General features: G+C 42.7%; 1 protein-coding gene across 2 annotated transcripts in view; it reads right to left on the reverse strand.

Moving 5' to 3' along the window:
• The window catches only part of USP36 (ubiquitin specific peptidase 36), a 66,079-nt gene that overhangs the window by 19,530 nt on the left and 28,472 nt on the right, over positions 1-18,077 (reverse strand). For both annotated transcript variants that reach the window (XM_082272985.1, XM_082272984.1), the window contains exons 11-14: positions 14,046-14,146; positions 10,012-10,150; positions 7,786-8,388; positions 3,352-3,482 (exon numbers count right to left, since the gene is read on the reverse strand). In XM_082272985.1, coding sequence (XP_082129111.1) covers positions 3,352-3,482; positions 7,786-8,388; positions 10,012-10,150; positions 14,046-14,146 — 974 coding nt within the window. The remainder of the gene's footprint in view (positions 1-3,351; positions 3,483-7,785; positions 8,389-10,011; positions 10,151-14,045; positions 14,147-18,077) is intronic.

Below are 18,077 nucleotides of genomic sequence, written 5' to 3' on the forward strand. Positions count from 1 at the left end.
CGGTCCCGGTGATTTATTTATGTTAAGTTTCTCTAGTTTAGTTCTAAGTCTATCTTCTGTTAGCCATGGCGGTACTTCCTGAGGTGTATTATTTAGTTTAGCATTACAAGTTGGGTTAGTGTAGCCCCCCCGATTCTTTTGTGAAGACTGAAGAGAAGAAATTATTTTAACACTACCGCCTTTTCCCTGTCCTCTGTGGCCAAATTTCCTTTGTCGTCTTTTATGGGGCCAATGTGTTCTGGCCTCGCTTTCTTACTGTATATATAATTAAAGAATTTCTTGGGGTTCTTTTTACTCTCTTCTGCTATATGTCTCTCGTGTTCTATTTTAGCCGCCCTGATTTCGTCTTTACATTTCTTATTACACTCTTTGTAATGCTTGAATGCTGCCAATAACCCCTCAGTCTTGTATTTTTTTAAGGCCTTTTCTTTATTATTAATATGCATTTTTATGTTGGAGTTTAGCCACCCAGGGTTTAGTTTTGCTCTTTTAAATTTATTTCCCATTGGAATGCACTGGCCAATCCCTTTGTTTAGTATGCTCTTTAAGCACTCCCATTTTTCCTCCGTGTTCTTTGTTCCCAGGGTTCTATCCCATTTTATATTTTCTAGCAAAGAGCGCAGTTTTGGGAAATTGGCTCTTTTGAAATTCAGTGTCCTTATATTACCCTTGTGTTTCCTATTACTATGATTAATATTGAAACGAATTGACCTATGGTCACTGTTTCCTAAGTTGCCCTGTATTTCTATATCTGTGATCAGGTCTGTATTGTTGGTAATCAGTAGGTCAAGTACCGCATTGTTTCTTGTCGGTGCGTTCACCATCTGACCAATAAAATTGTCCTGCAAAACATTTAGGAACTACCTAGCCTTGGCTGAATGTGCGGTTCCTTCTGCCCAGTCTATATCAGGATAATTAAAGTCCCCCATTATAATGACATTTCCCATCCTTGCTGCCAATCCTATCTGTAAAAGGAATTATTTTAGTGAATATAAACTGATAAATACCTTTTCTCGTCAGCTGTATATAGCAATTAGAGCAATCTTGTGACTTGTATCAGTGAATGCTGATAGTTTGTAGGAGGAGTCTTCATTTCTCCCACAATTATCCTATCAGGCTTCAAGACCCTTAATTCTCTTTCTGAACATGTATGGACAGTGCTGATTGGCCCTGTGCTGATCACATGTACCCTCCCAAGAAAAAAAAAAATCAGCCATCAATCAAGATGTGACATTCCACCCACTGTGTTCTTTTTTAGTTACTGGGCACGGAGGAGGAGGGAGGGACTGTGCTGTCATTTAGGTTCTCTATATACTCCCAAATGTGCGATGCTAATACCATGTGACCTGAATAGCTCAGCTAAAACCTGGAAGTGTCCTATCCAGCAATAGAGACCAAACTGAGCATGTGCAGCTGAACTACACTTACTGTGCTTATCTGGACTTGTCTGGAGTGAACTTGCAGGTGAGGGAGGATCGGTGCATACAGGATCTCACAGCCTTTTTACACAATGTAGAGGGTTAATCACTTAAAGCGGTAGTATACTCCGCTTTTTGACTTTAACTACAGGTAAGCCTATAATAAGGCTTACCTGTAGGTAAAATTAATATCTCCTAAACCTGCACGGTTTAGGAGATATTCGCCCTGCATGCAGCCGCTGGCACCAGCAGCGAATGGGCTCTGAAGGTCCGGCGTATCTTGCCGCACCTTCAGAGCTCCTTGCCGGAAAGTGACGTCATCGCAGGCTCCAGCCACTCACAGCGCCGGAGCCGCTGAACCTGGAAGAGACGCAGAGGGAACATGTCAGCTGCCTCAGTGGTGTCCGGGCGACCATGTCGGGGCTTCGTTCTAAGGTAAGTATTTCATAATGTGCTAGAATGCGATGCATACTAGCACATTATGCCATTCTCCTGCAGGGTTTGTTTTTGTTTTGTTTTTTTGGGGATACAACCGCTTTAAGGGTCCATTCACACTAGCGCGACTTGTCAGGCGACTTGGTCGCCCCAGCAAGTCGTGTCGCCCCTGTCTGAATGGGCTCTAAGTTACACAGGGAGTATAACAAGCATGCTATTCTGCATCTACAGACAGATTTTAATGTTGTGAGTTTAGTAACACTTTAATTGAATAAGCTGAAGTTAGAAGCCGATTGTCTACCATGCACAGCTGCACCAGATTTTGCACTTAGTAAATCAACCCCAGAGTGTTGTCACTCTATTACAGTGCCTCAACGAGGACATTCATGGCAGAAATACCTGGTATTACACTTTAATGCAATCTGCAAAATATTGAAAAATACTTTTGAAATTATTTTAAAGCGTAACTCCACTTTTGTTGAGAAAAAAACATTCCCCTCTGGGTGATCTTCGCACATTGCAAGGATTATAAACACACTTTGTTGCAGATTCCTACCTTTTGTTATTCTGAAGAAATCCCTGTGTGTTCCTCTGTGCTGAGTGGGTCCAATGGGAGTGGTTTCATAATTAAATCTGCAGAGCACTAATGAGGAAATCTGCTGGACCTGCATCCCTTTAGACGTGTTCCTATTGGGAGTATCTCACCAAAAATGACATTTTTGTTGCAGGGGATGCCAGAAATCTGACTTTTATCTTAAGCTGGATACACACTATACAACTTTTGTTGTTAGATTTCCTTTAGATTTACCTTTACTATGTAGTGCAAGGGCCTGCCTGATTGCATACAAATTGAAAGTGTTTAGATTTAACCTCATATTATATGGTTTTGGTAAATCTAAAGGAAAAAATCTAAAGACAATTGTATAGTGTGTAAATCTAAAGACAATTGTATAGTGTGTAAATCTAAAGACAATTGTATAGTGTGTATGGCCCATTAGGCAGACCTCTGGGAAAATTGGTGAGCCAATCATAATAAGCAGGAAATTGTTTCTGGGGGTGTGGTCAGTATACATTCTATGTACAGAACACCTCCAGGTAGCCATATTGCATTGCATTTTCAGAAAATTACAGCAGCTGCAGAGTTTTATAGGAAAGGTCCTTTTCAATAACATTCAATTGCAATATGACTTGTGTCGCAATGTATACGCTATATTATATTATATATATATATATATATATATATATATATATATATATATATATATATATATATTTTTTTTTTGTATTTTGTTTTTTTGCCATTTTTTTCCCCAACGAAGGTAGAGTTACCCTTTAACATGTTAAAGCTTACATATAAAACTATTGTGTGATTGGGTTTACATGTACTTTAACTGAAGTGAGTAAAACGTTAGGCTTCACAAAGAACAGTGACAGTTACACAGACACCTGGACGGTAAAAGACCCCACGTAGTGCGGGTGAAGGCGCAGCTGGACTTACCGATGCTTATGGAGCAGCTGGGGCGTGGTGGAACCGGGGGAGGCGGAGGTGGGATGAGCAGAGCCGGTGGTGATGGAGTGGGGCGGAGAGCAGTAAACGTCATTTCTGCTTCCCTTCTGCAGCATGCTGCCCTGTAGTTATTGACATAAATAAAATCTTGGTGGTGTAAAGAAAAAAAGGGAGGTTTGCGACAAATCAAAATGAATGAAAGAAGAAAAGGAGGGGGGATTTGATATAGTTTAGATCAGTAGCACACACATCGATATATATGTATAAGGAGAAAAGGGTATACATATATAGAGAGATGTACAGGACACAGAAGAGATGGCAAGGCAGTATGACAAATGAAATGGTTTAACCAAGCCACAAAAAACGACAACGGAACAGTGATGGGGCAAAAAAAAATACATGTTAGAAAACATAAAAAAAAAATAAAAAAAATAAAAAAAAGGAAAAAAAAAAAATAATAATAAATCAAAAAACTTAAAGGGTCAGTCAAGACAAAATCTGATATTTGACTTGCGTAGATATTGGTAAAGCCTCGTACACACTATTAGCTTTTTTTAGCTCAACCCGAAAACTGACAGCTCAGGTCGGAGGCGCTGTTCTAACAAACTGATGTTAGTACAGCAATCTGTGCTATTATGTTCTGATAGGGGAACGATCCCCCCGCCAGAACACTCCAACCAGCGCTCTCAGCCATTGGCTGAGAACACTGATCGGGAGTCGGTTGGCAGACCTTTTCCGTTCATGAACGGCTGGCTTCTGTCGGAACGGCCGCCATACACATGGGCCAAATGCCACCCGACATTCGGACCAGGTGTACTAGGCTTAAAGTGGAGTTCCACCCATTTTAGCAACTTTAGATGTATGTAATTCCCTTTAAAACTACTTTTACCAATGGAAACTTTTTTTTTTTTGCTAGGAAATACCTTATTTTCTTCTTTATTCATCCTCTCCTCACTTCCGGGTCCGGCCGCCGATCGGCGATTACGTCATTCGGCGAGTCGCAAGGGCTGCTTGGATGTATCTCATGGGATGAAATCTCGCATTATTACACAGGTGTCCTGAGCTGTACTGTATGTATTGGATTGAGTCCGTGCTCTGCCCCGCCTCCTCTCAGTGAGCTCAGTGAGGATATAATGCTTTCAGTCCTCGCTCACTGAGAGGAGACGGGGCGGGGGCGGAGCGGAGCACAGGCTCAATCCAAAACATCCGAGTACAGCTCACTGAGAGGAGGCGGGGCGGAGGCGGGGCGAAGCACGGCCTCAATCCAATACATACGAGTACAGCTCACTGAGAGGAGGCGGGGCGGAGGCGGGGCGAAGCACGGCCTCAATCCAAAACATCCGAGTACAGCTCACTGAGAGGAGGTGGGGCGGAGTCGGGGCGAAGCACGGCCTCAATCCAATACATACGAGTACAGCTCACTGAGAGGAGGCGGGGCGGAGGCGGGGCGAAGCACGGGCTCAATCCAAAACATCCGAGTACAGCTCACAGAGGAGGCGGGGCGGAGGCGGGGCGAAGCACGGCCTCAATCCAATACATACGAGTACAGCTCACTGAGAGGAGGCGGGGCGGAGGCGGGGCGAAGCACGGCCTCAATCCAAAACATCCGAGTACAGCTCACTGAGAGGAGGTGGGGCGGAGTCGGGGCGCAGCACGGCCTCAATCCAATACATACTAGTACAGCTCAGGACTCCTGTGTAATAATGCAAGATTTCATCCCATGAGATACATCCCAGCAGCCCTTGCGAATCGCCAAATGATGTAATCGCCGATCGGCGGCCGGACCCGGCAGTGAGGAGAGGATGAATAAAGAAGAAAATAAGGTATTTCCTAGCAAAAAAAAAAAGAAAAGTTTCTATTGGTAAAAGTAGTTTTAAAGGGGATTACATACATCTATGTAATCCAAGTTATTAAAATGGGTGGAACTCCACTTTAAGTAAAAATAGTCAGTGTCTTCATACATCTCTCAGGGATTCCAGCTCGGAGTGCCCAACATAAAGTTCCCAGCTCCATCCATCTACCTGTCTTCATGTTGAGCAAGGTGGTGTAACTGCAGAAAATCAAGACTCCCTTCGTTGCTGCAGGAAGAGGAAAGGGCTGGAGGGGAGAGCAAGGAATTCCAGCTGGGAACTCTTTTGGAAAGCCTGAGTGAGGCACGAAGCTAAGGACTCACACATCTACTGTCCAATACCTACTAAAATATTAGTTTTGTATGGACTGACCAAAAGTTCAATACAGGTCAGAGACAGAATACACAGAGCAGTTTTACCAAGTTTGTACCACAAAGTTTTCCAATTTCATTATAGAGCAGAGGATTGTTAAAATATCAGGTTTAAATTCTGGTCTGTTATCCCATTGGGGAGGATTTTCATTTACTTCCTGTCTCAGTGACACCCTCCCACAAGATAGAGGGGGATGGCTGTCACTGGGATAGCAATAAAACCACTGACAAAATTTTAACCATTTCTCACTCTACTAAAATAGAAAATAGCATTGAGTAGTGTATTTACATGACAATTTTTGAGACTAGAGTTTAGCTTTAACACCTTTAAAGGGCAATTATAACAATTTTTTTTTTTTTTTTTTTTTTACACAGGAACCTTTTGTTTCATTTGGTTTTTTTTTCCCTGCATGTGGTCACTCAGCATTATTTCAGAAAGTACAATTTACACCTGTCCAATAGATGGAGAACCTACAAATACTATCATCATATATGGTAAAGCAAGCATGTAAATCGATACTATATCAAAATTATATTCATGCAAACTTCACAACAAATACAACTTATTCACGAAAGACACATAGGTTTTCCTTTAAAGTAGAATTCCAGGTATGGGGCAGAGATGTCCGATTAGAAAACACTTTGCATTTTGTGAAAAAACGCAGAGCCTTCTCCAAATGGTGCCTGAGCTGAGCAACCGGCCTCCTGTGTTCAAAGTGCAGAAGGGACGCCACTTGGCTGATCACTGGAGTAGTGGTATCGGCCAAATATGGTGTGTGTGTGTGATATATATATTATATATATATATATATATATATATATATATATATATGTGTGTGTGTGTGTGTGTGATATACACACGCACACACACACACACACACAATATTACCAAAAGTATTGGGACACCTGCCTTTACACTCACATGAACTTTAATGGAATCCCAATCTTAGTCCGCAGGGTTCAATATTGAGTTGGCCCACCCTTTGCAGCTATAACAACTTCAACTCTTCTGGGAAGGCTGTCCACAAGGTTTAGGACGGTGTCTATGGGAATGTTTGACTATTTTTCCAGAAGTGCATTTGTGAGGTCAGGCTCTGATGTGGATGTGAAGGTCTGGCTCGCAGTCTCCACTCTAATTCATCCCAAAGGTGTTCTATTAGGTTGAGGTCAGGACTCTGCAGGCCAGTCAAGTTCCTCCACCCCAAACTCTCTCATTCATGTCTTTATGGACTTGCTTTGTGCACTGTTCCAAATCATTTGGTGGAGGGGGGGTTATGGTGTGGGGTTGTTTTTCAGGGGTTGGGCTTGGCCCCTTCGTTCCAGTGAAGGGAACGCTTAAGGCGTCAGCATACCAAGACATTTTGGACAATTTCATGCTCCGAACTTTGTGGGAACAGTTTGGGGATGGCCCCTTCCTGTTCCAACATGACTGCACACCAGTGCACAAAGCAAGGTCCATAAAGACATGGATGAGCGAGTTGGGGTGGAGGATCTTGACTGGCCTGCACAGAGTCCTGACCTCAACCCGACAGAACACCTTTGGTATGAATTAGAGCGGAGACTGCGAGCCAGGCCTTCTCATTCAACATCAGTGCCTGACCTGACAAAAGCGCTTTTGGAAGAATGGTCAAACATTCCCATAAACACACTACTAAACCTTGTGGACAGCCTTCCCAGAAGAGAGTTCATGTGTGTGTAAAGGCAGGTGTCCCAATACTTTTGGTAATATAGGGTGTTTATGTTTATATTTGTAACTTAGTTAGAAATGAACCAATTTTACTATGTACAAATATCCACACTTGGAATTCATCTTTGATTATCAAGAGCTTTTTAGAAGAATTAAAATGTCTCCAGTTAAAAAAATAAATAAAATAAAAAAGCTTTAAGATTTGGGTAACATGGGGCACTCCAGATAGCAGTAAAAACCTGATATGGGTCCCAATCATTCCTCACTCTATCCAAAACTATAAAAAAAAAAAAAAAAGGAAGAAGTTTTGGTTGGACATACACATTGATAGAAAGAGCACACCTATATACCGTGGTTGACGGCTTTGGCCACAAAAACCAGAATCTTCCTTCCACTTTCACACCTTCTCAAGATAAGCAGATCCTATCTTCCTCTGTTTCTGGAGAACTTGGTGAAGCCATCTCAGTGGTTTAGCAAAGCAAAAATAAAAAATGATAAAGTCTTCACAGGAACTTACCTTTTTGGCTGACAGAGCAAGCTTTTTGGCAGGTGGGGGTGACATGGTTGTCAAAGCTTCACACACACTGGCCAAGGTGGGGGACTTTGATTTTAAAATGCAGTTTGTCCCCGTCCGATCGGCTTCCATAGGGGGGCTGCAGCATGGAGATGGAACATTCCGGATTGCGGAGGTGCCTAGTGACACAGCTTGTTCATTTAAGAGTGGTTCTTGCGGCTTTACATTTTTCACCTCTTCCAGTTTTTGGTCGGCGTCTTCCTGGGCGTCAAGGTTTTCGCTAGATGTTTTGGAGGTGGATATCGAGCTTAGGCTGGTGGTATCCCAACTAGACTTGGGATCCTCTTGCATTTTTGCTTCGTTCGCTTCTTGAGATGCCTTGAACTTGGCGTTAGCAGCTTTCTTCACCCGACTCATGTGATCATCCAAAAAACAAGGAGAGTAGGAGGTTTTTGAGCTGAGCTTTGGAGAAGGGCTGGCACTGAGGGGCCTAGTGCGGGGAACTCCGTTGTGTTCTTTGCTGCTGACCAAAGGATATGTACGGCACACTGGAACCCCAATGTCATCCATATTCGGTGACTTCTTCTCATGAACTCCGTCTGGTCTCTGGAAGTAGGGTAGTAGAAGATAGAATGTGACAGGAGAAAACACCCAGAGTCAACAGACACAATAACCTGCTGTTTTCTAAGGTTTCCTGCAAACATGAGATTTCTTCAAAGTTTGTGCTTCAGAAAACCCCACCCCCCAGGTCATAATGAAGGACTTACAGCCAATTTTTGATTTGACTACCATATCTTCCGGCGTATAAGGCGACTGTGTGTATAAGGCGACTGTGCGTATAAGGCGACTGTGCGTATAAGGCGACTGTGCGTATAAGGCGACTGTGCGTATAAGGCGACTGTGCGTATAAGGCGACTGTGCGTATAAGGCGACCCCCCTAATTTTCAAGTTAAAACATAGGTTTTGGGCTACACTTGCTGTATAAGACTACCCCCCTTCCAAAGCAAGGCACATTGAACATCAGATTTCTCATAGATTCCCAAGGTACCCCAAATACTGTAATACATGTAATCTCTCATAATATCTCCAAGGTACCCTAAGTATAAGTATTACCAGTAGATGTATTCTCAAGACGCTGGCTGTGCGGGAATCCTGTACCGGTATACCGTATGTACTGTAGCTTCGGCTACATACAGTATACCGCGCTGAGCCAATCACAGTGAGCGATGTATTCTATTATTGAATGCAAAGCCTGCTCGGATTGGCAGAGTCCGAGAGATGGGCTGATGTTACTCTGCCAATCCGAGCAGGCTTTGTATTCAATAATAGAATACATCACTCTCCCTGATTGGCTCAGCACGGTACACTATGTAGCCTGAGCTACGGTACATACGGTATACAGGATACCCGCACAGCCAGCGTCTTGAGAGATTACATCAACCGGTAATACTTATACTTAGGTTACCTTGGAGATATTATAATAGATTACATGTATTACAGTACTTGGGGTACCTTGGGAATCTATGAGAAATCTGATGCTTTTCAATGGTGTTGCCTTGCTTTGGAAGGGGGGTAGTCTTATACGGCAAGTATAGCCCAAAACCTATGTTTTAACTTGAAAATTAGGGGGGTCGTCTTATACGCCCAGTCATCTTATACGCCGGAAAGATATTATACTGGATATATATACTGGAGATATTATACTCGGAGTATAAGACGACACCCCATTTTTGGGGGATTTTTTTGAGGTTCAAAAGTAGTCTTATACACCAGAAAATACAATACCGTATTTTCCGGTGTATAAGACGACTGGGCGTATAAGACGACCCCCCTAATTTTCATCTACCGGTAATACTTATGTTATCTTGGAGATATTATACTCGGCGTATAAGACGACACCCCATTTTTGGGGGATTTTTTTGAGGTTCAAAAGTAGTCTTATACACCAGAAAATACAATACTTTATCAACACCAGCTCCCTCCAACTGGCCCAGCAGGGTCCACATATGCATTTGCAACCCCTATGATCTCTTTCTTCCAAGATGGAAGTCTCTTCACTCATGAGTCACCCTGAAAATTACTGACTGGTACGTTGGCCGAGCCACTGAAAATCGAACTTCAAAGGTTTAGTGAAACACCTGAACAGTAAAACCAGGGAGCAGCTAGACCTTATGTTAAATGGTCACTTCTTAAAAAATTAAACAGACAAGGTGTTTAGGAGTCACTCACTTTCCCAATCAGCGGGGAAGACAGGCTGCCATTAGAGAGCGTCTTCTTGATAGTTGGAGGAACAGAGCTCGGGCGAGAAATTTGAGCATTTGGAACTTTACACGCCGAACCATCAAAACTCTTTCTGGATTCTGGAAGCCTGAGGAACAAAGATTTCTGACCACATAGAACAAGCAGAAATTACCAAGTATACTATTTCACAAATTCAACCTAAAGCAAACCTGCGGTGTGTCCATGCAGGGCACACCACCTGCAGTACCTTTCCATTCCCTTTCTCTCCCCTGACAATCCTTTCACCTGCAAGGGGAAAAACTGCCCCATGCAATCCCTGGGTCACTCAAATATTAGTCTCTACAGAGCTATAGCCCCCCTATCTGACTGTACTGGTGCTTGGTGAATACCCCAGAGCTGTCACAACAGTGAGTCACATGCTCCTCCATTTTGGAATGAACAAGGAATTTTTTATTTTCATTCCTGACAGCTGATCGGAGTAACAAGGGAATAAGGGAAAGGTATTGGCTGCTGGAGAACAGGGGATTAAAGTGATTCTGTCACTTTGCCAATTTAGGATAAAGGGACTGAAGTGCACCTGTGTCCAGATTAGGCCCACTAAAATATTTACATTATCAGAACAAAGAGTAAAATCACTTTAAGGCCCCTTTCACACGGGTCCGTTCCATCGACGGAGTCCGTTCTGCTCAGCGGGGGATCTATCGGCCTATCCCCATTGAGCAGGCGGATGACAGCTCTGTCTCCGCTCTGTGTGCAGAGACGGAGCTGTCAGATCCCAGTTGTCCTCTATGGGGGAATCGGATGATATCTGATCCGCTGGACAGATGGAAAATAGGGTTTCCATCCATCCGGATTTCACGGACAGGATCGGATAGCAGCGGGTGTCAGCGGACATGTCTCCGCTGACACCTGCTGCCCCATAGGGACGCATGGAGCATCCGATCAGATCCGCCTGAAAAACTGACAGGCGGATCAGTTCGCCTGTGTGAAAGGGACCTTAAAGTATAAGTTCACCTTTTGACAAAAAATAATAAATGCCCATTTTTTTGCAGGTAAAAAAAATGTGCATTTAATATTTTTTGTTTTGGGAGCCTGTAAAGCATTGCACCAGTGATCAGCAGATCGCTGATGCCATGCAGGCCTCCTGCCCGTACTTCATACGAGGAAGCCGATACATTCTGATAGGAAGACGTATTGAACTACCACAATGCTTACAGCATCAAGATAGTTCATTGAAATCTGAGAAAAGGCTGTCGGACCTGGTAGTTTTACATTAACAGAGTACTGTGGATGAGTAATGCGGCCAGGCCGTATTTTTTAAAAATCCTGACAGCTAGTGGGGGGAGACGATCTCCGCTAGCTGTCACAGCAAGGGAGCTGGGGGGCCAATCCATTCATAACATGTTACACCCTGAATATGGGTGTAACATGTTATGAAAGCTGAACTCAACCTTTAACCCCTTGGCGCCGGTCATATGCAAATATGTGGCCTCTCGATGCCTGGTCCTTAGCGTCAAAGGGCCGCATAATTGCGTGAATTACTGTGTATACACCTGTGCTGAAAGCGCACATGCTGCATGCTCGCAGCACAGTTGCTATCCCCTAACTGAACGCTCCGGATCACTTGTTGCCATTGGGAGTTTTCGGACCACGTGACCGCCAATCACGGCGGTCAAATGATCTTAAGCGGCGCCCCGCCTCCTGGCGTCAAACCTCTTAAAGGGCCAGGAGGCGCCCGCAATATGAGGTTAAACAAGATCTCATTACCTCTGTAGCTACAGGCAATGTGAAAAAAATTAATGTTCAACGTTTACAACAGAGGCACTGATATCTTAGTTTTTGCTTTCTACTGCAGTAGAATCTTGACAGCCTGTTATCTTCTGTAATGAATAACACACTGAAAAACACAGCCAAAGTGTTTCAGGAGATTAGGGCTCCCCTTCTTAAGGGCATTGGTAGTGTTAGATATGCTGGTCATCAGCTGTGCCCTTATTTAATAGCGGTGCTCTTGAGTGTCTGTTGTGCCCGAGTTTGCCACTGCAGGCAAAACAGTCTCCAGGACACCATTATTATATCAAGACAAAGACTGTAGTGCCCATAAACAACAGATCTAATACTACCAAAGCCCTGACCCCCAGAAATGCCTTCACTACGATTTATGTCATACACTAAAAGCAATTATTGCTCCTTAACCAGCTGGAGTTTCTGAAAGCTTAATCATGCAGGGCACTCCTCACCTACCTCCACAATCCTCAACATGGAGCAAAGACAGAGTTTAGACTCAGCAATCCTGAAGTCAAACTTCAATGATCAAATGCTGGTGCTGGGTGCCCTATCTAGAGAATCTGACAACCTGCCATGAATGGGCAAATTGAAATATTCTCCTTAAAGCAGAGCTCCACCCAAAAAGGGAAGCTCTGCTTATTTGCACCCTTTACTGCCACATTTGGAACTTTTTTTGGGGGGCAAGTGGGAACCTGGTTTTGACTTGTATCCGCTCCCACTTTTGGCTCAGATCAGCATGTCGAATTGAGCCGAACGTTTAGCCCCCCCTACATCCCCCGAAGTCTTGTGGTCACTAGTCACAGAAAACTACAGGACCATTCACAAGGTGCAGAGTGACATGCGTATGCGCAGCAGGAAACCGGCTGTGAAGCGAAAGGGTTCACTTCCGGTTTCCCTTACTTCAGATGTCCGCCCCTGCACCCAAAGTGGATTGAAGAATCAGCTCCTGTTTCCCTTAGCCTGCACCCAAAGCACCTGTTTCCCTTAGCCATTCACGGGACCATTCACAAGGCGCAAAGTGACATGTGTATGCGCAGTAGGAAACCAGCTGTGAAGCCACAAGGCTTCACTTCCGGTTTCCCTTACTTCAGATGTCAGCGCCTGCACCCAAAGCGGATTGAAGAATCAGCTCGGGTGAGGACAACGCTGGATCCAGGGGCAGGTAAGTGTCCTTATACTAAAAGTCAGCAGCTACAGTATTTGTAGCTATTCACGGGACCATTCACAAGGCACAGAGTGACATGCGTATGCGCAGCAGGAAACCGGCTGTTAAGCCACAAGGTTTCACTTCCGGTTTCCCTTACATCAGATGTCGGCGCCTGCACCCAAAGCGGATTGAAGAATCAGCTCAGATGAGGACATCGCTGGATCCAGGGGCAGGTGAGTGTCCTTATACTAAAAGTCAGCAGCTACAGTATTTGTAGCTGCTGACTTTTACATTTTTTGGGAGGGAGCCTGTAGCTCCTTTTGAAAGTTTAACTAAAAGCGAAACTTTTTTTTTTTTCTTAATTTTGTATAGAGTGAAGAGGGATTAGAATTACCGGCAGTTTTTTTTTTAATTCCGGTTATTAATCGTAAAATTTTATGTTGGCATCAGAGCAGTAATAGAGGGGAAATCTTCTCATGTGGACACTAGTTCTGGTGACACACAGGGATTCCTTTAACTTCCTGTGTTGGCTATGGGACAGGAAGTGAAGGGAAATTGTCAAAAATGGGAGACAGATGCAAAAAAAGAAAAGAAAAAAAAAAAAAAAAAAAAAGGAGAAGAGAGAAGGAAGGAAGGAAAGAAGGAAGGAAGAAAAGAAGGAAGAAGCAAGGAAGGAAGGAAAGAAAGAAGAAAGAAAGAAAGAAGGAAGGAAAGAGGAAGAAGGAAGGAAGGAAGGAAGGAAGGAAGGAAGGAAGGAAGGAAGGAAGGAAGGAAGGAAGGAAAGAAGGGAAGAAAGAAGGAAGGAAAGAAGGGAAGAAAGAAGGAAAGAAAGGAAGAAGGAAGGAAGGAAAGAAAGAAGAAAGAGGAAAGGAAGAAGGAAGAAGAAGGAAGAAGAAGAAAGACGACAGGGTCATAACCCTTCCTTATTCTATCCATGAAAGAAAAAAATGTTTTGCCTTTAGTTACACTTTAATGGACCTCATAATCCTCATACAGCAATTACAACACGAAACAGCAGTTCCTGGCGTGTTTTTTTTTTTTTTTTTTTTTTTAGAGCTGCTGTGAATCCATAGTTCTGCTATAACATTACCTTAGATAGAAGAGTACATAAGCCTGCTGATTCAGGACAACCTTGATGTTACTGGCATGAACCAGTGAATCATTCATCTGATACCACTGACCGTTACTGGCCTGTAGAAGAGAAAAATCAGCGTCAGATATGTTTGAGAACAGTACCGTCTCTTTTAGCGCATTGTCTGTAGGCATCAACTAAAGCTGAATAAATCTAGGCCATCATGTTCCCATAGCAACTAAGGATGGCAACCTGACGACCAGGAAGCCACTGCTGGATTACTGTGGAGGCCAGAGCGCTATTTATTGTCTATGAAACCCAATCAAGACTGTACTGTTCAAATTTTACGTATACGTTTTTGGAGCACTTTATATTGCGCGGCATTATTTCAATTTATTTTGATTATTTACACTTTAGAGAGAGTGCTGTGCTCGCAGCAATATCGAGAGAGAAGTGCTAGACCTATTTAGCTCACAGGAATATTTATTCGTTATTAAGACTGTACTGTTGTTACCCCCCCTCCTTTATGGCCAGGCCATTTTTTTGCGATATGGCACTGCATTACTTTAACCACTTGCCGTCTGAGTACGGTAATACTACTGCGGCAAAGTAGTTCGTTATCGTCTGACGACGTAGTATTAACGTCGTCAGACACTCCCCCTTCTGGGCGGCGCTTGCGCGCCGCCGGAGGCTCGCTCCCGCTGTTTTCATTCACAGCGGGAGTCGGGCCAGGGGAGGAGCAGCGGCGATCGCCGCTGCTCTGCCCCGATCGCCGGGGATCTAGTATGGAGATCCGCCCGCCTGTGTAAACACAAGCGGGCGGATCTCCATAGTGACAGGGAGTGACAGATCGGACTGTTCAGCATAGCTGGACATCCGATCTGTCCATGACTCACTCAGTCACCTCCCCCCCTACACGTCAGTAAGCACCAGGCATACATTAACCCCTCCCTCTCCAATAAAATTAACCCCTTCCCTGCCAATGTCATTTTTACAGTAACAGTGCATATATATAGCACCGATTACTGCAGTAATGTCACTGGTACCCCCAAAAGTGTCAAAAATGTCAGTCAAGGGTCCGATCTGTCCGCCGCAATGTCGCAGTCCCACAAAAAAAAAAAAAAATCGCAGATCGCCGCCATTACGCGTTAAAAAAAAAAACACCAAAAATGACAGAAATCTTTCCCTTTGTTAGTAAACGCAATAACTTTTGCGCAAACCAATCAAAATACGCTTATTGCGATTTTTTTTTTTTACCAAACATAGGTAGCAGAAAACAAATTGGCCAAAAATTTTTTAAAAAATTGGTTTTTACATCTTTTTTGGGGGGAATTTCATATAAAAAAATGTTAAAAATATTGTTATTTTTTCAAAATAAACGCTCTTTTTTTGTTTATAGCGCAAAAAGTAAAAATCGCACAGGTGATCAAATACCACCAAAAGAAAGCTCTGTTTGTGGGAAAAAAAGGATGTAAATTTCGTTTGGGTACGGCGTCGCACGACCGCGCAATTGTCAGTTAAATTCGCACAGCGCCGAATCGCAAAAAGTGGCCTGGACGGAAGACAGCAAAATCCTCCGGTGGTAAAGTGGTTAACAGACAATTCCATGGCCGTGTGATGATGTACCCAAAAAAAAAAAAAAGTTTATGTAATGATAATGATATCATCATGATATAATGATAATTGTGCGGTCATGCAACGCTGTATCCAAACAAAATTTTTATTATTTTTTTTCCTACAAATAGAGCTTTCATTATTTTTTGCTGTATTAAAAATAAAAAAAAATTTAAAAAATTAAAAATAAAAACAAAATAAAAAAACGGCCATTTTGGAAAAAAAGAAAAAAAAACAAAAAAACAAAAACAAACAATATTTTTGACTTTCTGCTATAAACCATTTCCAATGAAAAAAAAAAAAAAAAAATCACATTTCTATATAAAATGTAGGCCAATATGTATTCTGCTACATATTTTTAGTCCCCAAAAAATCCAGATAGGCGCATATTGATTGGTTTGTGCAAAAGTTATAGCGTCTACAAACTATGGTATATACATTTAGAATGTCTTCACAGCAATTCACTTTTCCCAAATTTTGTTAGGTTACAGCCCTATTCCAAAATTAATTAAATTCATTTTTTGCCTCAAAATTCTACAAACAATGCCCCATAATGACAACGTGAAAGATGTTTGCTTGGAATCTTCGCAAATTTAATAAAAATAAAAACCTCACATGCACACATAGGTATTTACAGCCTTTGCCAGGAAACTCAACCATACCAATCGTCCCCCTGGATTATCCGCTTTAAGGCTTGTCAGGAGACATAGCCTTTATGCTACGCTTGTTATTCACTTTAAGGTGAGCGGCCATTTTTACCAGTGTTTGGATTCACTGTGGATAATCGGTGACATTGGTGATAATATTGGAATTGAGTGCACACTACGTCACTCACATCACAATCACAAGTCGCATTTGCATCGTTTTGCACCTTATGCTTTAAGCTGGACTCTTTAAGCAACTTCTATTGCTTGCACTTCGCTTATGTTGTTATATATTAAGCACCATACGGTCTTATTCACCTTTTGCACTTTATTACTAATTATTATTATTATTATTATTATTATTATTATACCGATCAGCATTGTATTGCACACATATGGATACACAAGATTCATCACCTGCACTTTGATATTATTTCCTTATGCTATTTATGTGGACATTATATGACATTTATTCTTCTTTGCACTAATTTAAATACATATTTATTTATGGTTTTTATATGTATTTATTTATATAGGACATTCGTGGAATTTAGCGCCGATTTATTTTATATATACACGTTTGATATTAACCACTTAAGCCCCGGAGGATTTGGCTGCTAAAAGACCAGGGGTTTTTTTGCGATTTTTTACTGCGTGACTTTAACGGACAATTGCGCGGTCGTGCGACGCTGTACCTAAACGAATTTGACGTGCTTTTCTTCCCACAAACAGAGCTTTCTTTTGGTGGTATTTGATCACCTGTGCGATTTTTTGATCATGCGCTATAAACAAAAAAAGAGCGTAAATTTTGCAAAAATAACAATATTTTTTAAATTTTTTTATATGAAATTCCCCCAAAAAAAAATGTAAAAATCAAAATTTTTTAACATTTTCGGCCAATTTGTTTTATGCTACATATGTTTGGTAAAAAAAAAAAAAAAAAAAAAAAAAAAAAAAAAAAATCGCAAAAAGCGTATTTTGATTGGTTTGTTATCGCGTTTACTAACAAAGGGAAAGATTTTTGTCATTTTTGGTGTTTTTTTTTTTTAACGTGTAATGGCGGCGATCTGCGATTTTTTTTTCGGTACTGCGACATTGCGGCGGACAGATCGGACCCTTGACTGACATTTTTGACACTTTTGGGGGTACCAGTGACATTACTGCAGTAATCAGTGCTATACATATGCACTGTTACTGCAAAAATTACACTGGCAGGGAAGGGGTTAACTTTATTGGACAGGGAGGGGTTAAGTGTATCCTAGGGGCGTGTTTCTAACTGTGCAGGGACATTGCTATTGGTGTAAAAGCAAAGATCCACGGTTCTACATAGTAGAACGGTCAGATCTTCACTTTTACACAGGGAGAACTGACAGGCGGCTTGTTTACATAAGCCGCTCTGTCTTTCTCCCTTCACAGGAGCGATCGCAGTGTGACTGGCGGACATCGAGTCCGCCGGTCACACGCACTGACTTGTCTGTGAACGAGCCGCGGCGGGCGCGCGCCCGCCCGCAATTGGCTCGCAAGTCAGTGACAGGCGAGTGACGTACCGATACGTCACTCTGCCTGGCCGGGGCTGACCGCCGCAGTATATAGTCGTGCGGCGGTCGGCAACCGGTTAAAAGGTTATGTTGACTCATTTTGTCTGCACTTCAAATTCAGCCTTATAGGAAAAGCTGCATCTCCAGAAACCCAACACAACACAAAGCAGGTCAAAGGTAGTCTCTGAACTGCCATGTGTGCTGCTCAGTGAAAGTCAATGGGATGTCACTGATCCTTGTTTAAAGTGGAGTTC

This window comes from Pelophylax lessonae, assembly GCF_965119305.1.
Source record: "Pelophylax lessonae genome assembly, chromosome: 11".
NCBI lineage: Eukaryota > Metazoa > Chordata > Amphibia > Anura > Ranidae > Pelophylax > Pelophylax lessonae.